This window comes from Gymnodraco acuticeps, unplaced genomic scaffold, assembly GCF_902827175.1.
Source record: "Gymnodraco acuticeps unplaced genomic scaffold, fGymAcu1.1, whole genome shotgun sequence".
NCBI lineage: Eukaryota > Metazoa > Chordata > Actinopteri > Perciformes > Bathydraconidae > Gymnodraco > Gymnodraco acuticeps.
The window spans coordinates 364,889-390,376 of record NW_022990413.1 but is presented as its reverse complement, the minus strand read 5'-3'; the positions used below and the strand labels follow the sequence as shown (position 1 = coordinate 390,376).

Here is a 25,488-nt window from a genome sequence, read left to right as displayed (position 1 = left end):
AGTCATTCATAGGGTCTTTTCCATGTTTACTGCTCATGATAGGGCTGCAACAAACGACTCATTTGATAATCGATTAGTCTATCGATTAATTAAACGATTAATCGACTATTCAGACTATTATACCTTGCACAACTTCTCAAACGCTCTTATTTAGCCATCAACTTTTAGATGACAGAACTGTAAACAGAATAGCTGAAACTTTAACTAAATAAATAACTCAGTTACCTCTCATCATTAACCCATGTTTGTATCATTGTGTTAACTGCGTGTGTTGCTGACGTGGAAACGTTACTCGTGGATGGGGCTACAGAGCTGCTAGAAAGACAGTCGAACCCGGTGCATTCCTCCGTCTGAATGTGGAGCACTTTTGCTAAATGTTTAGACAAACTGCTCGTGTTACCGAAAATAGATCATAGATGCATTTTGTTTGTCTTTTTGCACATTAGAAACGAGTTGGCGACACTAAGACTGCGATATACTGTAATGTTTATGTAGCAATAACACATATGACATATCTTTTTTAAATGTCTCCAGTACCGATAACGTTTGAGCTTAACGGCGCGTAAAACACACGTGATGACGTCACCAACGAATCGACGACTGAATTAGTTGGCAACTAATTTGGTCATCGATTTTAATCGATTAAAGGTCACATGTCATGGCCATTTCCACTGATCATAATTCCATTGTTGAGGTCTACTAGAATAGATTTACATTGTGCAATGTTCCAAACTCACATTGGTTTCGCATACAGCATCTCTGTAAAGTATGTGTATTCAGCAGTATTCACTCTCTCCACTAAACGGCTCGTTGCAGCTCTTGCCCCCCCCTCCCTGTGAGCCCAGTGTGCTCCGATTGGTCGGGACCAGTCGGGACGTTGTGAATCGCGCTGAGCTCCGTGGAGGTGTTATTTCCTTGTTTAGCGATACACAGCGAAACACAGCCAAACTCACCCTGAGCACACACAAAGTCACAGCCGAAGTAAAAACAATAAGTGTGGCTTGATATTGAGTAAGAAAAAGGTTGATAAACGCTGTGAGAACGGGTCTGCAGAGAGAATGGGTCTGCAGAGAGAATGGGTCTGCAGAGAGAATGGGTCTGTAGAGAGAATGGGTCTGTAGAGAGAACGGGTCTGCAGAGAGAACGGGTCTGCAGAGAGAATGGGTCTGTAGAGAGAATGGGTCTGCAGAGAGAATGGGTCTGCAGAGAGAACGGGTCTGCAGAGAGAACGGGTCTGCAGAGAGAATGGGTCTGCAGAGAGAATGGGTCTGCAGAGAGAATGGGTCTGCAGAGAGAACGGGTCTGCAGAGAGAACGGGTCTGCAGAGAGAATGGGTCTGCAGAGAGAATGGGTCTGCAGAGAGAATGGGTCTGCAGAGAGAATGGGTCTGCAGAGAGAACGGGTCTGCAGAGAGAATTTCGCCGCGATCCCAACTGTCTGTTATCAGCCTGCAGCCAGGGAGGAGAGATCAGCTGCATGCACTGAGTGTGTGAGGAAGTCCGTGGATTGGTCAATTTGGACCAATCAGCGGGGCTTAACGTAACGGCTCCGCGGACGTAACGTAACGGCTCCACGGATTGGTCCATTTCGTTCCGGGGACGACATGACATCATGATGTCCCCGGAAGAATCAAATGGACAGTGACGTATCTCCAACGAGGCGTTTTGGGGAGGTATTTTCTGTTTTAAAGTTTTACTCGCTACATGGTGTACTTTGAGGGTTTTGACTCTGCTCTCCAACGAGGCGCTCTGCACACCGTTTACATGCATAACAACCTTCATAACACACAAGGGGACGGGTAATAACCGGAAAAGCATGACATGTCACCTTTAAGTCGATTAGTTGTTGCACCCCTAGCTCATGATGGGAGGACTGCAGTCTCTCATCAGCAACCTGCTGGTTACAAGTTGTTATGAATCCCCTCAATTTCTAACCATTTCTTTTTGTCGGGTAACTACAGAACGTGATTCGATTTCCTTCTGCTTGATGAATACTGATGTTGAGACCATGAAACAACAACAAAAGAACCACTCATTTAATAAAAATGTAACGTGCAGACTTATGCAATCAGGGAATTATTAGCTTAGTAAACAAAGTCACTTTGAAGATTAAAACCATATCAGATTGAATTTTAATGAACTCAGCTTTAATATTCTTATCAACTTTAAGAAAAAACAAAAAGACACCTGAGCTGGTATCTGGTTTTGGCTTTACACTAAAGGAGCTTCAGAAAATGTTAAATGGCTTTAGAGAAAGCAATTACATCACCCGATTTTACACCACATGTTGCCCGGAGACAGATTTGTTTTTCATGGAAAGGCACACAATATAATACATTCAAGACAACTAGTTGATTCGAGATAGATAACATGAAAGCCTACATTGAAGGTGTAAAGAGGGCCGTTTTCTGCACAATATTTTTGAGGTACTATTACGCTCCAGTTTACTAGTTTTTCATGATGTTGCAGTTGCTATGAGACTTCAACTCCTTTTGAGCACCCATTTGAAGTTATTTATTTTGGTTAAACAATATCTTAATAGAAAATATATACAGGAACAAGAATCCTTAGGGAAATCTATGCATCAAATCCTCAGACCACCCAGCTACGACTACTGTTAGATAGATGAACATTTAAGGTGACAGCATAACACAGCTTGATATTGTCATATGTCATTTTCTCCCTCTTAGATAAGTCTGCTCATCAACGTTTGGGAGAGATTTGGGGTGGTTTCTGAAGTGCCACGAGCAATGCTGTGGTGTGGATTTCAGAAATTGGGAGGCTTTCATGCTCCGTTTTGCTCTTGGCAGCAGTGCACATGGGACTTGAAGAAGTTTTGACAGGATGATGACAATGCATGAAGGGCACATCTCAGATCTGCCGCTGTGTGATGGTAAACACGCTTGCAGCAGGATTGTCGTTCCTATGCCATGTATTTTTAATGTTGTTTATGGGATAAGCAGATGTCAGTTTGGGAATGAGTGTGTCTCCAGATGGTTGTTCTTCTGGAGGCCTCGTAGCCAGGTCTCCACCCTTACAGACACACACATGCACACACACTCTCAGGTCTCTGATGTGTTGCCCCTGGGCCCCCTCTCACCTGTGGGAGAGGCAGAGCAGCAGGGAGCGAAGGAGAGATGGAGGCAACGCTGATCAAAGGGAAGCTCATGTACAGGTGCCTGGTGGGATGTTGTGAAGTGGGATCAAGCTGCTTATCTCGCTCACGCACCCTCTCACTTATCTGGTCCATCAGTCACATACCTGCTCATCCAGTCAGTCACCCACTCACTTTGAGTCACTCATTTACTTACCTTAAGATCCTTCACTTACTTCACTGAGAAACAACACAAACAAGCAAATCAATAAAGCAATCAGCGGAGGTAGCTCGATCTACAAGACGAAGCAACAGACCTGCGCCTGATTTCATCATCTGTTGATGTGGAGCAGCTTGAAGAGGTTGAAGTTTATGAACTTCCCCTTCAGCAGGTAGACTTTCAGCCTACAAACGAGGCCGGTTGGGTGATGCAGGGCGTTGACATCATGGATGTAAAAAGAGCACTGCGTTGGAGGCAGAGTTCCCGTTAGCCGGTAATTACCGGACTACGACCGGTAAAATATGCTGAAGACCGGCACATCTAAATCTCTCCGGTCAAAGTGTCCGTTCAAAATAATTTCCGTTTAGCGCAATACCACATCAGTTGCGCAACTTGCACCATTTATGTGACAGACAAAAGAGTATGTGACAGACAAGAATAGTCAATTCTAATGTCTAACACTTCATATGGAGAAAGAGATTTCCTGAATGGGTTGATTGTGCGTTGATCTGTTGGTAATGCCTCGGGGTTCCGGTGGGCATGTAAACAAATGCATAATGCTGCGCTATACTTTGTGGCCTCACCCGGTTGCATACATAGCGGCACTTATTGTTTAGGTGTCTTTTAATAAGCAGGTAGTCCTATCATTAGCTAGAACTAGCTGGATCTGATCGATATGGACATAAACGCGAGTGAAATCTGACGGGAGAGAGAGATCAGCTGCTGCTGACGAGTCGACACGCAGCTCTGCATGATCAGCGGTGAGCGAACAAAACACACACTTCAGGTTAGAATATAACACGTAGCTATTTTAATGACCTCTCAAACTACCTAAACTAGTTATAGATATGTTTAGTTTCACTGTCTGGTCACTCATTACTGATCCGCGAGCTGCATGATACTGACGGGCTGTCAGGAGAGGGAGAGAGCGCTCCGTTTATTATTCCCGTGTTATTGTAAATGACTGTTTACTTTTGAATAATGTAGTTAATCTACTATAATTAGTTTAATATTGAATCATATTAATTTGTTTTAAAGCTCAATAAATAACAAAGAAGACCTTTGACCGGCACTTTTCTCATTTTGTCCGGAAGATTTAAATTTAACGGACATGTTGACCGGCGAAAAAATATTCTAACGGGAACTCTGGTTGGAGGTGAGGTCCGGCTCATTCCTTTAAAAGTTGCTCAGTGACACATAATTCACTTAAACTACGCCTCAAAACATCTCAGTCACGTTTTAGTCAAATTAATGGAGGAAGAAAAATAACCCTGGATTCTGATTTAAGCGTGTTTTACAGCATGTATGCCTTAATTATTTAAATAGGGGCCATTAAAGTTGTCATCCTGGGAAATTAATGTACGTACAAAAAAAGGTATCCGCTCTATGTTAACAAACTAGAAAAAAGTATTTTTGGGTCAAATGACGTGGCACAATAGATGAAGTACGACTGACTCACTTCACACCCAAGTGAAGGTTGGTGGAAAGACATCACAAGAGAGCAAATTACTGTTAATGGAAACGAAAAGAGAATGACAGAAAGAGCTAGTGAAATGTTCGCATAAAGCAGAAGAGAAAATACACCACTACGAGTGGAGCTACAGGACAACAACATGACATATTTCAGGGAAATCAATCACATTTAAATCAGGGTTTAAAGAGCAGAGTGGAGACAGGTTGACAGGTAGAGGGGGAGAGGTGGACTCGTAGATAAAGAAGGGCATCATAATGGGCATAATAATCTTTTCACCGCTCTCTGTGACCTTTTGTCCTCTCCTGCACTGCGCTAAAGCCCCGACCTGGCAGGCGTGATCCTCCCCACTAACCTCATCAATACTGCCTGCTATAGAATACATCTCCAACAGTGTGTGAGTGCATGAAAGTGGGCATGCATCTTTCCTGCATCACACAGCATAGATGATTAAAGTTGTGTTTGGAGGCGCGTTATCTCCTGCCCACCATGTGTATCCGTCATCCTGCAGAGTGAGTGACAGCAGGAGTTGTGAGGCCTGCAGGGAGGGATTATTATGGCTAGTTAATTTAAAAGGTCATCTCCACTCTGCCTCCGCTATCAGAACCCATCAGGCAGCCCTGTGTGGGATTCTGTTTGTAAACTCATATGCTCTGAGGAGGAGGAGAGGATGGAGGTGGTTAGGCGGTTGCATTCACAATTGGTGAGTACTTCAAACAGCCTACAAGTCGTTGTTTTCAGCGGGAGAATGACAGTAATTGTATCTTGAACGCAGTGCATACGGAGTGATAATCTTACTCCCACTTTTGCCGTTAACTTTGACGGAGACAAATTGTATGAGAGAGATCTAAGATGGAGGTTCCCACAGGATGTTCCCTTAACTTTTGAAGCTTGACCTGCTTTATGTGGTGGGAAGTTGTCAAGAAGAGCGATCGAATAACTTCAGAAGAAGAACAGTTTTTAACGTGAAGACACATGAACAATTGAAGCTAGACACACACTGAAGGACATCAAGCTTAACAAAGGGAATAAAGTGCTTCACTGTTACACTGACAGCGACATTACATATAACATCAATTACTGATAAATACAAAGAACGAAAAGCTTTTAAATCAGGGTTTCTTTTTTTCGTAACCTTTGCTGTGTGATGTAGCCCGACGGATCATTTCCCACGTTTAAGCTAATTCAATTTATAAACTTGACATAATTTCTTCTGACAGAAATGGCGGCACCAAGAGGCGGGAGGCTTCAAACACTGCGGCAAACACTGACATAAAGACAGATTGGAATAATAAATGAACAGCAAAATATTGGAAATAACTCAATGACATTTATTACATTTGCTTTTATACAGCACTGGTAGGGGCTGTTTTGTTATTGAAAATAGCTTCCAGTCTCCATGATAACATGTTCCAGTTTGAGGTTGACTGACAGCTGTTTTTATTACACCATGGTCAGAATGCAGACTGAGATTGCTAGACGGATATAGGAAGAAAATATGGTTAAAAAATGCATATAATGGGAAATTATTGGAGTGGAAATAGTTTGGAAAGATTGTTATGATGTTTGTATTCGAGCGCCTCACATCACATCAAACCTCTCAGATTTACTGGAGCTGTGTATGTGTGTGTGTGTGTGTGTGTGTGTGTGTGTGTGTGTGTGTGTGTGTTTAATGGCATGCCATGCAAACAGAGCTAAGTAAATGATTGACAGTCAGAAGTAACTGTTCTAGAACCTTAAGTCTGAAAATGATGCTGTGAGTGCTTTACAGTCTGTCACCACCAGGCTTAAAGAAGAGTTTCTCTGTTTACCAAGTTTATCATTTGAAAAGTTCCTTAGCCTTTGCACTCTGTCAGAGATAATGAGCCATTTACATTCCCTTCATTTTCTTGATGTGAAATATTGACGGCAGGTAGTGCCCTCACCTCCTGCCGCTTGAATAAAGCACCGCTTTAGTGGAACTTAAGTGGTCTTATTTACATCAATTCAAATGCATTCTCCGTTTCTCTCATTTTAAGCACAGGATAGGAAAGTTAGATTGAAAAAGTGTGTGTGTGTGTGTGTGTGTGTGTGTGTGTGTGTCTTTACTGAGAAGCTCTCCTAAAACCAGCTTCGCACTGGAGTGGACACTGAGCTTCCTTTTGCTCTGAGCCATAAGCGTCATTTGCGTGCATCATCTCTTGGATTTGCCATTGCATTAAAGGCCCTGCACATCATTAGGTGTTTTCAGTCGGTTCATCAATGGCCCACCTTTGGTTCAGGCTTTACTGAGTTTAGAACCAGGTGCAATTTAGAAAACTACAGTTGAACTACTTGTGCACCACAAGCCCGAACAATAAAAAGGGCTCTAAAAAAATGCCTGTTCATCTGAATAAAATAGAAGCTATGAAAGCATTGATTTGAAAATCATTTGCATTGTAAGAATGGCAAATAACCACCTAATTTATCTGTTTTTAAATGGTAAAAAAGACAAGTGTTCTTTCTCTCTTCCCTTTAATAGAGCCCAATCAAATGTTCTCGCTTGTGTGGAGTCTCGTTTGTTACTTTGATCGAAGCAATGCCAAGGTTTTTCTTTAACAAAAGCATGGCTAATGTTATCCAAACTAGTGCTTTGTTGTGTTGCATATTGTAATCTGTCAGAACAAGAATCCAGTTAGTGTTGCATGGATAAAGTGCATTGCATTGTTCAGCGTGTCTGGTTCCTTTAAAGGTCCCATGTCATGCTTTTCCGGTTATTACCCGTCCCCTTAGCCGCTTTCACACCAAGTACTTTGCCGTACTTAGTGCCCCTGCAATTAATACCCCAGGGCACTAAGTACCAATCGCGTTCACACCGGAGTACTTTTCCCTGAGGGAAGATTATGCAAATGAGCCGCTGACGTCACTTCGTCTTCTTCTGCTTTGGGTTTACTGGCAGGCCGCAAACTACTTCACTGCCACCCGAAGTCCCCGGAGTTGGGGACTGGCTTCAGTAGAAGCTGCTGGGAGTCCCAGCAGCTTCTACTGAAGCCTTCCGAGTAAATCGCCAGAACGCCGACACCTCCTCATCTCCACCGCTCCCATGTTTTTTTTTGTGTTGCCATAAGTTATTCTCTTTCCGTTGGTGCACGGGCTAATGCTAATAATGCTAATGCCAGCAAATACAATGGCGGCTTCAAAAAACTTTTCAGAGTTTTACGGGCCGTGGTTTGCAATTCGCCCAACCAATAGAAATTGGTACTTTGTTGGTACCACCTGACGTAACGAAGTCCAAATGGACCAATCCGCGGAGCTCCGCACGCACGCACACACACACACACACACACACACACACACACACACACACACACACACACACACACACACACACACACACACACACACACACACACACACACACACACACACACACACACACACACACACACTTGGAGCTCAGGCTGTGAGTGTGTGTGTGCTCAGGCTGAGCTCCGTGGTGTCTCGCTGTCTCGCAGACCCCACGCAGCAACCAGGAAACGACACAAGTAATCCAGCTCACACTGTCCGTTCCTCGAGCCTCAAAGGGCGGAGCAGCGAGCCCCGCAACGTCCCGCCAACACGGCACCCAGACCCCACGCAGCATTCTCATCTGTTTGTCATTACTGGTGGTGTCATTTTCTGGTTGCTAACAAATGCCATTGTAACACATAAACACTGATCTTCAGCTGTAACGGTGGTTGACCAATCAGAGCACAGTGGGCTCATAGGGAGGGGGGGGGCAGGAGCTCCAACAAGGCGTTTAGGACAGAGAGTGAATACACATACTATACAGAGACGCTGTGTGAGAAACCAATGTGAGTTTGGAACATTGAACAATGTACATCTATTCTAGTCGACCTCAACAGTGGAATTATGATCAGTAGAAATGGCCATGACACGGGACCTTTAAGAAGCATATTTATTCATCATGGCAATTACACAAAAGATAATTGTCACATTATTGTTTGGATTAAAGAAGAATTAATTATGTTGGTCAGGGAAAAAAAGTTATTGCACATAAATGTAGATAGAACATTGGTTATGTTTGAAAAGTGTCTTCAGTGAATATAATGTGCACCATTCCTTTAAAAGTAATTGCCTTCACTTACACAGACTAAATCATCTTCCTGTTTTTTTCTCTGCAGCTCTCCTGAGGGCGTGTGCTGATGGAGCTGCCAATCGACTTTATGACGTTACAGATGGAGACAGAGACAGGTGAGTCTGCATTTTGTTCACATTTGTGTTTTATATCTTCCTCTAAGCGTGTGGTTATGTTTGAGAGAAAGATAATCCATTTGTGAGTGCACACTGTTTATTTATTAACATTGTTTTTGGGCAGCTGCAGTTACATATTGTGCATTCAGCGACTCTGTGTTTGTTTGCTGAGTGTTTGAGTGTTCTACTGTAGGTGAGAAAAATGTCCCATGTTTATATATTAGTGTGTTTCAGACAGAGGTGTGCTTTCTGCCACCACATTTTGTGTGTGTGGGTAATTGAGGTCAGGAGATGGATCTGGGGTCCTTTCTGTCCCTGAAGTGTTGATGTCACATTAACATCCCGAGTGTGAGCATGAGTGTATTTTGGCGAGGTGCTGGTGTGTGTGTCCGTCCGTGTTTGTGCATGCTTTTGCAAATCAATTATGGTACAATTTGTAGGTTGTATCTGAGGTGAGGACATAAAAAGGATGTCATTCAAACCTTTTCAGTGGAAGAACTTATCCTTGTCCTAGACGTTAGAACTTTTTGTGTTTTGAGTGAGAGGATTTTCAAGGAATCTTCAAAATAAAACCAGTCATGTATCTCTGTCACAGAGTGTGAGTTTGAGCATGCTTGGCCTGCTGACAGAGGCATCCCTCATACTTCTGCCTGTTTGTATAACGCAGCAGATTCATTTTCTGACCCAGTTGGAGCTCTGTCAGCAGTACAGTGGAGCTGACAGACAGGACTTCCTTTAACCCAAACAGTTTGAGTACTGAAAAGTTATTCATTACACAGAGAGGGTGGAGACAGACAGGGAATGTTTACCGGCGGGGATACGTAAATCAATCTCCAGAGAGTTAAGATGTATTTAACCTAACATTACCATAACTAATGGACTACAGAGAGGAAGAGGAGGGGAAGGAAGATGCAAATAATCAATCAAAGCCAGGCTTTATGAGCAGCAACACAGATAACAACAGCACAACGCAATCAAAAAGAGGGAGGTATAAGATGGGTGCCTGAAAACAAAAGATTAGCATAAACAACAAACAGATTGATAGATAAATATGATTTTGAAACCAAGATAACGACATACTAGATTGAGTTGTTTCTGCGTCTAGGTCTGTGTGTGACTTTTTTAGTATTAATAGAAGTATTTGTAGATATCTTTTTTTTTCTATCTATCCAATCCAACCTCCTTCTTATGCGGAAACCTATGTGTGAAATCTATAAAATAATCTCTAGTCCAAAAGTAATTGACTGTGCAAAAAAGTTATATGGGAACATCATTTCTATAGGATTTTTTTTATTTAACTTTTAATCTTTTATTATCCCTTAGGGAAACTGTGCCTGAGGTGGCGTTTTGAAGGACAAGCCAAAATGAAACTACACTGTCTTTAAAGGTGTCCCTTGAAATGTTAATGTTGGCTTTAAAAAAGAAATGGCCTTAATAAGTGAGGTGACCTATGGGTAGGGTTGGGAACCGAAACTCGGAAAATGCCGGGTACCCATACAAAATACACAATTTTGGTTCTGCTTAACGGTTCCTAAACGTGGTAGACCCTGTATTCCACCGCGTCCGTCTGCGCCGCGGTGGAATACAGCGTAACCAGGGGCGGACTGGCCATCTGTTCTGGAGAATCACAGAACAGCCGGACGTCAGCGGGCCGTTCACGGCCGGCTCGGTTCGCTGACGGCCGGCACCGCCCTTAATTTTTTTAAACGGCATCATGTAAGTTGCGCTGACAGGCGACAGAGGTCCACAGTTGCCCCGCAGCGAGGCTCCCGCCGCCCTCCCGTAGACAGTTCACAAGCTCAGTCACTTCATAACGCTCTAAATCAGGGGTCTCCAACCTTTCTTCATCTGAGAGCTACTTTGAAAAAATGAAAATGGCCAAGAGCTACTTGCATCACATCGCTTACATTTATTCACATAGCCCTCATCAGTTGAATTAAGCTATATTTGTGTACACGTGTGAAATTGCAATACCTAAAGCTTATCACAAATCTTAACTTCACATCAAGGTCCAAGAAAACGAAAATGTCTCACATATTATTATGGACCACATAGCAAGTAAGTCACTGAACATTCACATAAATGTCCTTAATCACCACCTTACAAGCATCGTGCACTTATGGTCAAATAAGTGCATTCACTCTTTTTTACAGTTAGTGAGATGAATGGTGCTGCATGGAGTCCACCATAGAGGACTCTGCGGGACCCACTTAGGTTCACTCTAATAGTCATTTAAATGTCCATCAGTCGGTCTTGTTCTGTATTTAGATTTCATGACATTCATGTCAGAAAAAGCTGCTTCACAAAGGTCTGTAGAACAGAACCAAATAAAGCAGACCTGTTCAGTGCTGCTTGGTGAATGTTCTTATAGTTTTCTGGGTCTACAAGGCTCCAGAAATGTCGTGAGTTTTGCTGAGACTTTATAACCTCCATCTCCACAGGATTGACACTGAACAGTTCAGCCATCTTTTTCATCTTCTTCTTCGTCTTGACATGAAATTATAAACCATAATAAATCAATTGTATAGGTCTAGCCTCCCTATATCTGTGTGAAATTGTTCCATCCTCACAAACAAAGAACTAATACTTCTGCAGTCTAGCTGCAGCTTCTAGCAACGGTCTTCTGTTAAAAAAAGGATACTGAATGTGGCATCACACACATGACTTGAGTCTGAACACAGCAGACAACAGCATTATAAAAACAAAAATAGTGCACACTCACATTCTCTGTCTTACTGTTACATAAATCCCATGAATGTATGAGACTAAGTTAGCTTCATCATATCTCAATCAGTGATTAAGTGAATAATAAAGTTTCTATCGGGTCACTATCAGCCATTCTTTTCAGGGAGGGGGCGGGGTTTGGAGGAACGGAGGAGACGGTGATCGCGGAAGCTTTCCTCCTGCCTTCACAAACTTTACCAGTAGCTCGCGATCGACGTGTTGGAGAGCCCTGCTCTGAAGTGAGGCTCTACTACACTAAAAAAGAAAAAGACAAGGCACAGAACAATGCCTGTGGCATGTTAATAGCTTGCGACAGGCATAGCTCAGTTAAAATAAAGCACAGCTATTGTGTAATACATTTGTATTGCATGTATATTCTTTATTTGTAAAAATGTCAGTTAAAGCTTAAAAGAATAAAGATATTTTTGTTATCTAAACGTTTGACCTCTTTCTTTTACATTTTTGGAATCGATAACAATCGGAATCGATACATTTCAGACGATACCCATCCCTACCCATGGGTTTGTATTATTCTCCCTGTGACTCTCTATTTCTATTACAAAATAACGAGGATAATAAAGTTCCCGTTTTGCCGTCCTCTCCCTCCTCCTGCTAGAGAACAGAGTGGGTGGACGGCCTCCTACGGTTAAAAGAAAGACGCCATGTCATTTTGTGTCAAAACATCCTTAATGGCAATCATCAAGGCTGAAGAGAGGAGGGGTGAAGTATTAAAATAACGTGTTGTAGCAGAAAGTTTAATACAGCGTATTTCTGGTATATTCATTTTTATGTCACCTGATATATAAGAAGTGTGTTGAATTATGTTATCACTAATATATGTGTGTTAAACTTGAATATTCCTAAAATAATGTCCCATTTTTAGTGGAAGTAGATTAGCGCAAATGGTCTTTTCTTCCACTTTTGTGTTATAATCAAAAGGTGTTTTTTTGGCTATTTGTGAGTAGGTAAGGTACAGTACAGCCTGTGATTTCTGCCTTGAGTAAAATGATTACCCGTTGATGAGTATTTTTCAGAAAGTCATTTTGGGCTTTCAGGGGCAGAACTCAGTAGGTTGTCTGTAACGGCCCGTCTACACTACAGGCATCAACAAATCTTGAAGCTGGGCGTGTCTGAAGCTTGGCGATTTTTTGCGACCAACAACCAATCACATGAATCTCCCGCCCCCGACATACAAAGCAATAGCAATGTTAAAACGAAGTAAACTGGATATAAACTCCCCAAACAGGCGAAAACCTACCAGTTTCACCCACTGTCTCTGCCACCTCCCTCCATGCCTGGTTCCTCCGGTTTGTATCCCGGTAAATAGTTCTGGTCGTAAAGAACCGGGTGATTTGCTACCGTAATTTCTCGTTTGGAATATGAGGAAATGAACTGCGGTCTGGCTCTCCCAGCTTGCACGCGGTTTGATTGGCTAGCGCTTGTACTGGCGGGATTTGCATAAACGGGATTTGATTGGCTGATACCAGCTTCGAAAGCATCGGGAGCATCAAAAGTTGAACATTGCTCAACTTTTGATGCTCACGATGCTTGCAAAGCCATGCTCCGCTCCCCACAATGCAGTTCGGCGAAGATTCAAAATCTTCTACGTCACCCCATTCAAGTGAATGGGCGAAACGTTGAAAGCATTTTTCGATGCATGTAGTCAGGGCCGCCCCTGGCCAACTTGGGGCCCCAAGCGACATTGTGAGATGAGGCCCCCCCCCCCAACCGACAGGAGTGAAACAATTTTTTTTGGAAACAAAGTAGGTTACTTTGCAAATATAATTCCTGTTTATTATTATTATTATCAACGGTTACTTTTTTATACAGTGAGGTAAATGGTAAATGTGCATGTATGTCGTTCAGTATGCGTTTACAGGTGAATTTTGCATTTCCTGCCAAATACTAGCTTCAAAAAGATTAACATATAATTAATGCAAATAAACTATTTCTACTAATAATGATAATCATAATCAATTCAATAATAAAAATACTATATTGTTTTATTATAATATAGTTGTAATATAGTCAAGACAAAACATGCTTATGACATGCTCAAAAACTGATATTTCTTAAATCTGTATTCTAGTTCCCTCTGTCAGCAATGTATCAACAACTACACACACATTGCTATCAGTATTTGTCTGTGTTGTGGTTGACATGATGATGACTGTAGGAGTTAAGGGCAGAGGCTGAGCATCACCATGAAATGTGCAAATTGACATAAAAATGAATAAAAGGGGGAAAAAATGCTCCATTTTTTTTAGGCTGTAAACTTTAACTATTATGTAAGCCAACTAGACAGACAGTGTATCTCTCTTCCTCCTGTACATTAGCAGATAAAAGGCATCACATACTTGAATGAATGGTAAATAAGGAATGCTGGAAATAACTGCATCTCCATTAGCCTATATGCTATGCAGAGACTGCCTTCTTCATGTCGTGAATTGCAGCTGATGTTTTAATATGGCAATTTGACTTATACAACATTCACAAGTTGTACATTTGACTCATACAATAACCCACCTTCGAGTGATGCTCTAGTTTCTTCATGTTTTGTTTTTTGCGCCGGACTGAAACTGTCTTTTCACCGACATCTCTTCACCTGCACTAGTGGCCGTATCAAAGCCGTGATTGGTCAGATGTCGATTCATTGCAACGGTGTCGGGTTACAGACGTGCTCCTCTTGTCACCTCTCACTCTCGCGGGGGATGCGCGGAGAACTGAGCGGAGAACTGCGCACAGCAGCTGAGGCCCTCTGGGCGGGGCCCCCTGCGCTAGGCGGGGCCCCATGCAGCCTGCGTGATTGGCCTGTAGGGAGGGGCGGCCCTGCCTGTAGTGTAGACGGGCCGTAAGAGTTTTCTGTATGATCTGGAAGCTTAAATTAATAGAAGGAGGAAATATTATGTCAATTCTTGGACCGTCTCAATATAAACTATACTTTGATTACAGTTTCCAGATATTAGAAGAGGCCATGGGATGTTGGTGTGTTTCTGAATTGGGTCACACACAGACAATGGTCCTTCTGATTGATCAATAGATGTATTCATTCTTAGTGAGCTGACTTCGGGGTGGAAGGAAGTTCAGAGAAGGCCTTAGGGTATAAGAACAGTTAACCTTTGTTAGTTAACTAATCCTATGGATGTCATAAGACAAGGACGTTTAAAACATATACAAGTATAGCTTTCAGAGGGAAAACATGTGACATTTGTGTGGTGGGCTGCATGATGAAATTAGTGTGCGTTCTGTCAAAGAGTCCTCTGTCTGTAAGATTATTCTACTCCAAAGCATGCTGTGGGACTGCCTGAGGGCAGAGGGACATGGACACACACACACTGTCAGGAGATGGGGCGAAACAGATGGAGTCAACAACTGCTGACTCATTGCCTAGGGTCTCGCCCAGAAGTGAAACTGGCCAATGGAGAACTGCCAACTCACTGGCTAGCTCACCCAGAAGTGAAATCGCCAATAACAAATAGCTAGGGAGGAGCAACCGACACAACTCCTCCCACAGAATTTGTATGTAAGCTGTAACATTCTTACATTCGGCGCTCTTTTCCTGACTGACTGTCGTGGTACGTATATCACACGGTGGTAGGAATTGAGCCCGGAGTACTCTGTATTTTGTACTATTGCAGAGTGCTCTGTATTGTGTATTGTTGTTTTTTGCCATTAAAACAGATTATTGTTTAACCTTTATTCTGGTGCTTTGAGTTCCTTATTTTATAATTTGACTAGCTCATCAGTCATCAAGGGATGCGCGGAGCAAAGGTGAACCTTCCACCACCGCCATTGGGTGGTGCTCCAACAGGGGGCACGTCAGGTAAAAGCTTTCTACTTCTTATGATGAGTCAAGTTACAAGAATCTGACTTCACTGTATGGACTGTTAAAAGACAAATAGTATATATTTATATCGCCACACAAAATCAATCATGAATCTGAAGACCATGCATGAAATTCATAAATTGGTTAATAAGGGTTGCTCTTTTTTAGATTGAATCTGTTGCTCCTCTGCTTTACATATGTGTTTCTTATCTGCTACTTATTGCGCAATCATATACAGTATACACATAATGCACATCTAATAATATAACTACCTGGAAAATGCAAGAGCAAATATCCTTATTCACATAGTCCTAATACTTCAGGCCCACCAACAGAACCACGGAGCAACCGTCAGCAATTTCAAGGCTTTCACCTTACACAGTTATTTAGTCAATTATAATTATACACCAAATTGCTTTGATAAGGGCTGCAGCTCTTTCTTCATGCTGAGACCCCGTGGCTCTCCTAACTCTATCCCCTGTTTCCTCCCAATTTCTAAATCACAATAGCATTTGGTCTAATTTGTGCATCTAATCAAATCCTGTGAGGGGCTAAGAAGAAGTCAAGAGAGGGAGGGAGGACGTGGGAGGAGGTAATTGTACAAAGGCAGAGTTTGTTAAATATATTTGCAGCTGTGTGTGTGTGTGTGTGTAGGGATGAAAGATGGGGATGGGAGTCTATCCGGATTTGACTTAGCATTTCTATATGTGGAGGAGATTTTCCCGAGCATAGTTGTGTCAGCGTACGATTGTGCATGCATTTTGGTTTTGGAGGAGATAATGCTGTCAGCCTCAGAAAATGAAATTGTCAAGCGCATGAGTTCTTATTTGATATGACTTAGTGGCAAAGAGACATCAGCGACAGTCACTCTTCTTATTTTTTATTTCATTTTTCATACCTTATCCTCACCATATAGGCCACAGCTCTGTGTTGTTATTTAAACGTTTTAAATCATTTCCCTATTAGCCTTGTGGTCAGGACCCCATGTGAGTTTACTTACAGTATGCAGACAGGCGTCAGCAGATATACAGTTGCAAGAAAAAGTATGTGAACCCTTTGGATTCTCCACACATAGCGTTGTGTGTTCCTTCCAAACAACTGCCAGTAGTGCTGTGGAACATCCAGGTGCTCTTTTGCAAACTTCAAACGTGCAGCAATGTTTTTTCTGGACAGCAGTGGCTTCCTCCGTGGTGTCCTCCCATGAACTCCATTCTTGTTCAGTGTTTTACGTATCGTAGATTCGTCAACAGAGATGTTAGCATGTGCCAGAGGTTTCTTTAAGTCTCTAGCTGACACTCTAGGATTCTTCTTCACCTCATTGAGCATTCTGCGCTGTGCTCTTGAGTAATCTTTACAGGACGGCCACTCCTAGGGAGAGTAGCAACAGTGCTGAACTTTCTCCATGTATAGACAATGTGTCTTACCGTGGACTGATGAACATCAAGGCTTTCAGAGATACTTTTGTAACCCTTTCCAGCTTTATGCAAGTCAACAATTCTTAATCGTAGGTCTTCTGAGAGCTCTTTTATGCGAGGCATGGTTCACATCTGGCAATGCTTCTTAAGAATAGCTAATTCAAAACTGGTGTGTGTTTTTTATAGGGCAGGGCAGCTTTAACCAACACCTCCAATCCAGGTTGGCTGACTCCTGACTCCAAGTAGCTCTTGAAGAAGTCTTTAGCCTATAGGGTCCACCCTGCACTGTGAATGCTTACATGGTGTGTTCAATAAAAACATGAAAACATATCATTGTTTGTGTGGTATTAGTTTAAGCAGACTGTGTTTGTCTATTGTTGTGACTTAGATGAAGATCAGAACACATTTTATGACCAACTTGTGCACAAATCCAGGTCATTCCAAAGGGTTCACATACTTTTTCTTGCAACTGTATATCTTCTATCTATGTGTCATTCTCATTATATAATCCTTTTTAAGCTGTAGTCGAATTCGCACAGCTTTGGGACTGTTGGAGTATCAACATTGCGTGACCTGAAATAAGGTCACAGGCCAACAATTAAGAGGATTACACGGCCAATGAGACGGGGCTTTTTGAGACTCATTGACCAGCTGATGACTCTTCCTCATAATTACTTTCCGTGCTTTTGGAAATTAGAGTTGTATTAATTTCACACCAAACATGGCAATATACTGAGTCATTCAACAACAGTAGTTTGTTTAGTTGGGATTTCTTTGTTGCATTTTATTGGGTTTAATTTGCTTGATATCTAACGGCCCGTCTACACTACAGGCGTCAAAAAATGCTTTCAACGCGTCGTCCATTCATTTGAATGGGATGACGTAGGATATTTTCAAACTTCGCCGAACTGCATTGTGGGTAGCATGGCAAGGCGTTGCAAGCATCGCGAGCGTCTATCGGCGTCAAAAGTTGAACAATGTTCAACTTTTGAGGCTCGATGCTTGCTCGAAGCTGGCATCAGCCAATCAAATCCCGTTTATGCAATTCCCGCCAGTACAAGCGCTAGCCAATCAAACCGCGTGCAAGCAGGGAGAGCCAGACCGCAGTTCATTTCCTCATATTCCAAACGAGAAATTACGGTAGCAAATCACCCGGTTCTTTCCGACCAGAACTATTTACCGGGATACAAACCGGAGGAACCAGGCATGGAGGGCGGTGGCAGAGACAGTGGGTGAAACTGGTAGGTTTTCGCCTGTTTGGGGATTTTATATCCAGTTTACTTCGTTTTAACATTGCTATTGCTTTGTATGTCGGGGGCGGGAGATTCATGTGATTGGTTGTTGGTCGCGTTGCTCGCAAAAAATCGCCAAGCTTCAGACACGCCCAGCTTCAAGCTTTTTCGACGCCTGTAGTGTAGACGGGCCGTAACTTTACTAGCATAACTTCAATTCTGCAGCAGTGACCTATTTTACTGGTTTCTTTATTTTCAGATGTCCATCTAGTTGCTATGCTTTACTCGAAGTCTATTGTTGACTAAAAGGTCCCGTCAGTGTTCATTTCTCAATGTTGGATATTGATTTGCAGACTTGATGAGCTTTGAGATCTGGCCCTTACCTCTCAGTGTGAGAGCTTTGACATTTAGTTTGAACGTAATGTGTGTTGCTCTCATTAGTGTTTGTTAACTTTATCATATTAGAATTGTAACAATCAGGGTTAATTAAAATGAAAATGATCTTTCACTCTTCTCTCTAGTATACCTAAAGGGCCTGAGAGTAATTCTGAGTGTTAATAACCTGAGTGTGTTTTGGGGATAAGGAGTGAGTGGAATTATGACTAGCTGGTTATTAGTCTACCAGCCCACGGGCATCTCGCTGATTGATTTGGGATTAGACACTGTTGGAGATGAACACAACCAGGTACTACAGACACATGTTCACTCATACATACAACAGTTTTTGAACTTCAACAACTGCACCTCCTCTGTCTCAGAGCTTTCTCTATTGTTTGGTGCCTGGTCTTCTTCGAGTAATCCTTCACTTGCTACCATCAATGCAATCAAGGCCTTCCTTTCCAATGCTATGCCGATCACATCCAACTATACATTTCCACTACATCCATCAACACTGCAACTCACTCCACTCTGACCAACTGCTCACTGAAATTAAAGGTGGGGTAGGTACGTTTGAGAAACCAGCTCGAGTGCGCTAGAATTTAAAAATACACAACCGGAAATAATCTGCCACTTCCTTACAGAGCCCCTCCTCCAACACACACACACGTGCACATGACCAATGAGGGCACGAGATAAGTGTGTGCCCAGATGGAAGGCTGACAGGCAGGTAGGCCATCCAGTTACTTTAGCCGGGCCGGCTCAGATGATTGGTCGTGCTTTTTACAGTACTACGGCTTCCACTGATGACATTTTTTAATGGATTTTTTGTCAAAGCACTTCAGATATTCATTGCTATCGGGATGTTAAGAGCATTCCATGGAATATAAACAACAAGTGTATCTCGATCCGGTTTCTCAAACTTTCCTACCCCACCTTTAAATCAAGGATGCAAGCCAACTTCCGACCTGATCTTCATTGGTCCAAAACCCCTCAACTTCGATAACTTCACTCTGTCTCCCTCGGCAAACTCTGAGTTATTTTCAACAGCAACCTCTCCTAGAACACCATGTCAATCACAACACTAGGGCTTCCTTTTCTACCGGTCTCCTCCCATCACTCTCCTTCTCTGCTGCATCTAGAATTGACTCCTGCCACTGCATTTGTTATGGCACATCATCCAAAGTCCTGAATAAAAACAAGTACATCCAGAACTCTGCAGCTAGTTTACTCATCCACACCTAATCCCAGGATCACCCCCGTGCCTTTCTGCCCCACAACGGATCCAATTTAAAGTCACATTCCCAAAGCCCTCCATAACCAGGACCCTCCTACATCACATCCCTACACTGATCTTATGCCGCTTCCGGTCTCCACCAATCACAGAGATACAAATCTGTCCCCTCACCAAACACATCCGACACTGCACCAATCTGTCCATGTTCAGATCACAGATACACCTTTGAAGGCAAGGCAAGGCCCGTTTATTTATACAACACCTTTCAACACAAGGCAATTCAAAGGGCTTTACAAAAATGAAAGACATTAAGAAACATATTATGAAATGGCATTTAAAAAGACTAATTTAAAAGCAAAGAAAATAAAACATGAATAACAAAGGTACATGAATTAAAGTTACAGTGAGTGTGAGATACACACATATGAAATGTTTAGCTCTGACTCTCAATCATTGCTCACTTTTCAGCAGGAATAGTTTTCTTTGACCTCACTTTCTTTCTACTTTCTTTTCCTTTAGTTATTTTAAGTGTTTCATGTTAAACGAACCCCTCTTTGGAATGCTATAATCTGAACCCATGGGACCTTTTAGTTTTCGCCGAAACTATTAATCTTTTTTAAAGACCTGCTTTCAATGTATGATTAATGCTGTGTTTCAATACAGATTACCATTAGCATGTAGAAGACGTGTACATCAGCATGCCAGAAAAATCCAGATTTTGTGTGGGAATCTGTGCCTTACAGTTCGTATCGTCAATGTCACGCACAATAATTTCTCCCCCCTTTTACTGGCTCTCCTCTGATTTGGAGAGGCGAAGGAACGGGAGGAATAATCAGAGCTGCATATCCTCAAGTGATGAAAAGACGAGAGAAAGCGAGAAGAGTGTTTGTCGTGCTTTGTTTCAGGAGATGATGAAAGAAATTAGGCAGCTAGAGAATATCAACTAAACATTTAGTTGTAATTAAGTGGCCATATGGAAGGGTGGTGCCTGCCGGAAACAGAGACGAAAGAAAGTATAAGATAGTGGACGAGATTTTGCTATTTAAAACTTAATGAAGTGGTTTGATTGACGGAAATTGCCTCAGTTACAAAGAAAAGTAAGTATTGCGGAAATGAGACGAGATTGGAAGAAGGTGTATAGGCAGCATGGAGAGGGGGGAAAGGGATGCAGAGAGAGGCACACACAAGCAGGCGGATGGAAAACACACACACACAAACACAGGCAAAGGTCACACAGCCACCCCGCCACCCGGTGCTCAGACAAACTGGCGGTAAAATGCTCTATTTCCCATCCAAATTAAAGTGTCAGTTAATATTAATGTGGAAGTGAAAACTGTCACACAAACACACACACAAAAGGCGCTCACGCACAAAGACACACATACAGAATTTAAAATCTCGCCTGGTCAATTACTGTGAGCCGACGGAGTCATGCACACGGGTCACAATGGGGTGTGTGTTTGTGTGTGTGTTTATAGCTCTGATCGGGCCCAGTGTCACGCCTCTTCCCATCTGTCACATGAAGGTTATTTCTGAATGGAGATGCAATCGTCCTGTATTATAAGGAGGGGGATTGTGTGTGTGTGTGTGTGTGTGTGTGTGTGTGTGTGTGTGTGTGTGTGTGTGTGTGTGTGTGTGTGTGTGTGTGTGTGTGTGTGTGTGTGTGTGTGTGGTGTGTGTGTGTGTGTGTGTGTGTGTGTGTGTGTGTGTGTGTGTGTGTGTGTGTGTGTGTGTGTGTGGTGTGTGTGTGTGTGTGTGTGTGTGTGTGTGTGTGTGTGTGTGTGTGTGTGTGTGTGTGTGTGTGTGTGTGTGTGTGTGTACTTTCCAGTGAATGTATTTGTGAGGAACAGGAACGTTTTTACCTGGATCACATTGTTTGTCCAGGGAGGGGACGGGTTGTGTGTGTGTGTGTGTGTGTGTGTGTGTGTGTGTGTGTGTGTGTGTGTGTGTGTGTGTGTGTGTGTGTGTGTGTGTGTGTGTGTGTGTGTGTGTGTGTGTGTGTGTGTGTGTGTGTGTCAGTAGATTGCATACATTCACTGTTGTGTTTGTCTTGCTGTATCTTGTTGGTGTAAATGGGAACACAGAGGAGAGAGGAGAATAATCTCTCTGTATCTCTTTCTTCAACCGACTGGAACATCGCTCTCGCCTCTTGCTGGCGAGCACACACAAACACACACACACATACAATACACACACTCATGCACACACACACGCAAACAAGCACACCACCCAACCAACCATGAAATCGTAATGTCAGACCTGTTAATGCCTCTAGATAGGGGAAACTGCATCCCTGCGTGGTCCTCTCTCTCACACACACACACACACACACACACACACACACACACACACACACACACACACACACACACACACACACACACACACACACACACACACACACACATGGAATAAACAGGGACGATATTATTCTCCTCAGTTGTGGCTCGCTGGTAGATTTTGGTTGTTTTCTCTGATATCTGCTACAGACCATGTTAATTCCCACACCCTGGGGATGCAGCCTGCCTTAGTTGTATTTGGATGAAGTTCATATGGAAATTTGAATTCACAATGCAACGCCTACATGCACGTTTATTCCCAAACCTCGTGCCCAGCTACATTTTGTGGTTGTAATCCTCTTAATTGCATGTATTAACACAGTATGTCTGCCTGGTTTGTGTAGTTAACTAATGTTTTTAATGTATTCTAGGATTATTGAGCCTGTTTTCTGAGAGGCAATTCTGGGTTCTGTGAGTCATAAACTGGTCACTGTTGTTGATACATTTCTGATGTTTTAATTTGGTATACAAAAGTTATGCCTGTACATTGGCCGTATATAAGCAAACAGCAAGCTTTTAAAACGTACAGTTCAGGTTGATTTCCTCCTCCAGAACAACTAAATGCATATTTTAACTCAGAAATAGTTTGACTTATGGACACTTTATGAAATTGGCTTACAGTATTTGAGGTGAGTTGTCGTACTGTTTAGTATCACCATATTCTGCTTCTGACAATAACTCGCATTTAAAACATTTAAATAAAAATAATGTGGATTTTTTGATTACTAGTTCATCGGTTTGCCTTTTGCACTTTCCACTAGCAATTATTATTAATAGATTCTCTCTCCATCCATCCATCCATCCATCTTCTCCCGCTTATCCGTGGTCGGGTCGCGGGGGTAGCAGTTCCAGCAGAGAGCCCCAAACTTTCTTTTCCCTGGCGACATCAACCAGCTCTGACTGGGGGATCCCAAGGCGCTCCCAGGCCAGCGAAGAGATATAATCCCTCCACCTGGTCCTAGGTCTACCCCTTGGTCTCTTCCCAGCTGGACGTGCCTGGAACACCTCCCTAGGGAGGCGCCCAGGTTGGCATCCTAACTAGGTGCCCGAACCACCTCAACTGGCTCCTTTCGACGCGAAGGAGGAGCGGCTCAACTCCGAGTCCCTCCCGGATGACCGAACTTCTCACCTTATCCCTAAGGGAGACACCAGCCACCCTGCGGAGAAAACCCATCTCGGCCGCTTGTATCCGCGATCTCGTTCTTTCGGTCATGACCCATCCTCCATGACCATAGGTGAGGGTAGGAACGAAAATGGCCCGGTAGACAGAGAGCTTTGCCTTCTGGCTCAGCTCCCTTTTCGTCACAACGGTGCGGTAAAGCGACTGCAGTACCGCTCCCGCTGCTCCGATTCTCCGGCCCATCTCACGCTCCATTGTTCCCTCACTCGAGAACAAGACCCCGAGATACTTGAACTCCTTCACTTGGGGTAAGGACTCATTCCCTACTTGGAGTTGACAGTCCATCGGTTTCCTGCTGAGAACCATGGCCTCAGATTTGGAGGTGCTGATCCTCATCCCAGCCGCTTCACACTCGGTTGCGAACCGATCCAGTGAGTGCTCTCTCCATCTCAGTATTTTTACATGCAATTATATTCCAAAATGCACAACAACAAGGTTAAAGATTAATTTGAATAATAGCATTAATTATTTTTTCAAATGTTCCAGAAAGTATTGCCATCATATTGTTTTTGTGACACACGTGTGAGTTAATTAATTAAATCCATTACTAAAACATGTTATCTATACGACCATATTTCAGCATTTACTCTTACAGGATTCTGCATTTATCGGGTGTGTTTTAAAAACATCACATTTTAGTTTGACCTGTAGTAATCACACAGATACTCGGCTCTAATGGAGAATGTAGTCACTCGGTGTAATGGAAAAGTACGATATCTGACGAACACCGGGAACATCCTGCTCTGTTTATTTGTGTGTGTGTGTGAGATTGGTTGTGCATATGTGTGTGTGCCTTCACATCACTCTATGTATCTCTGCAGTCAGCTGTGTGTGTGTGTGTGTGTGTGTGTGTGTGTGGTGTGTGTGTGTGTGTGTGTGTGTGTGTGTGTGTGTGTGTGTGTGTGTGTGTGTGTGTGTGTGTGTGTGTGTGTGTGTGTGTGTGTGTGTGTGTGTGTGTGTGTGTGTGTGTGTGTGTGTGTGTGTGTGTGTGTGTGTCACAGAGTGCCACCCTGTCAGTCTCCATGTCTCTCCGTCGCTCCCCCGGCTCCCCCTCTCCCTCGCTGCACAGATCAGAGAGCTGACACATGCCCTGATGTCCTCTCCCCCCTTCTCTTTTCTATCTCTGCTTCACTCTCTCTGTCTTTCTTGCGATCGTAACCCTCTCCCTCTGTCACTCACCCTCTCTTTCTATCCTCACATCCAGCTTCCTCCCCGACTATATCAGTGGGGATTTTGATTCCATTACTGCCGAGGTCAAAGCCTTCTATGCAGACAAGGTGAGTGGCACACAACCTCTCATGCCTACAGGTGTACACACACACAGAGACAAACAAAAAGTAATAGGACTGAATAACTCTTCTATCTTCAGCCTGACTTCACTCCTAACCCACCTTGACGTGTAAGTAACTTGTAAGAAGTTGACTTTTTAAAAATGCATTGAGGATTTGCGCTATACTCCACAAAGGTGAAGACTTTTCTGTTTCATGGTTTATCCACTAAACATCAAACACACCTGAACCACGCCTGTATCTACCTGTAGCTCATTATAGGATGCTTATTTCCAGGAAAAAAACATTTCTTGAAACCTGACAAGATGGACTTTTGTGTGATCTCGCTAGAAACTGTCTGCCATTCAACGACAAAAATCCCCATCTGATGCAAACTTCGAGTGACAATGAGTACAAAGACGTTTTCTTGCAGTGCAGTACTGGAAAGCAGTATAATTGACTGGAGCCTGGCTTTGTTTTCAGTATGCTGCTGCCTTAAAGTTAACAATGATATACAAGTGAAGGTGATTTAGTTGTAAAAGTTACTTGTCAGTAAGGAAACGCATTCTCTCCTCCATTTCTGAATAATCGTGGCATATGCTTGATTATTTAATGGGCTGATTAAATACAAGTATTGTCTGAGTATATATGGGTCAGTTATTTAAAAGGCCAGGTTGCAACGTAGGAAGTTCAGTTGAAATTGTTTGAACTTTTTTGTCCAGATTGATTAGGATTATTTCCATTTGGAATGTCGCAGGGTTTCGGTGCTGACATCAGGCTGCCTGAGTGGATAAGTGACTATACAGAGTTAACTGGGGTTTAATGGCTCGTGTGCTTGAAGCTCTCCAGGAGTTCCACCTGCAGCGGCAAGAACATGCAGACTGAAGGATGAA

At 42.9% G+C, this 25,488-nt stretch overlaps 1 protein-coding gene across 2 annotated transcripts in view; it reads left to right on the top strand.

The window, feature by feature from the left end:
• The window catches only part of tpk1 (thiamin pyrophosphokinase 1), an 82,078-nt gene that overhangs the window by 8,211 nt on the left and 48,379 nt on the right, over positions 1–25,488 (top strand). Inside the window, exons 1-3 of one of the 2 annotated variants that reach the window (XM_034224934.1) lie at positions 4,028–4,074; positions 8,927–8,996; positions 24,532–24,604. In XM_034224934.1, coding sequence (XP_034080825.1) covers positions 4,065–4,074; positions 8,927–8,996; positions 24,532–24,604 — 153 coding nt within the window. In that variant the 5' untranslated portion in view covers positions 4,028–4,064. Of the gene's footprint in view, positions 1–4,027; positions 4,075–8,926; positions 8,997–24,531; positions 24,605–25,488 lie in introns of those variants that run through there. The other variant, XM_034224933.1, reaches the window with a different exon arrangement.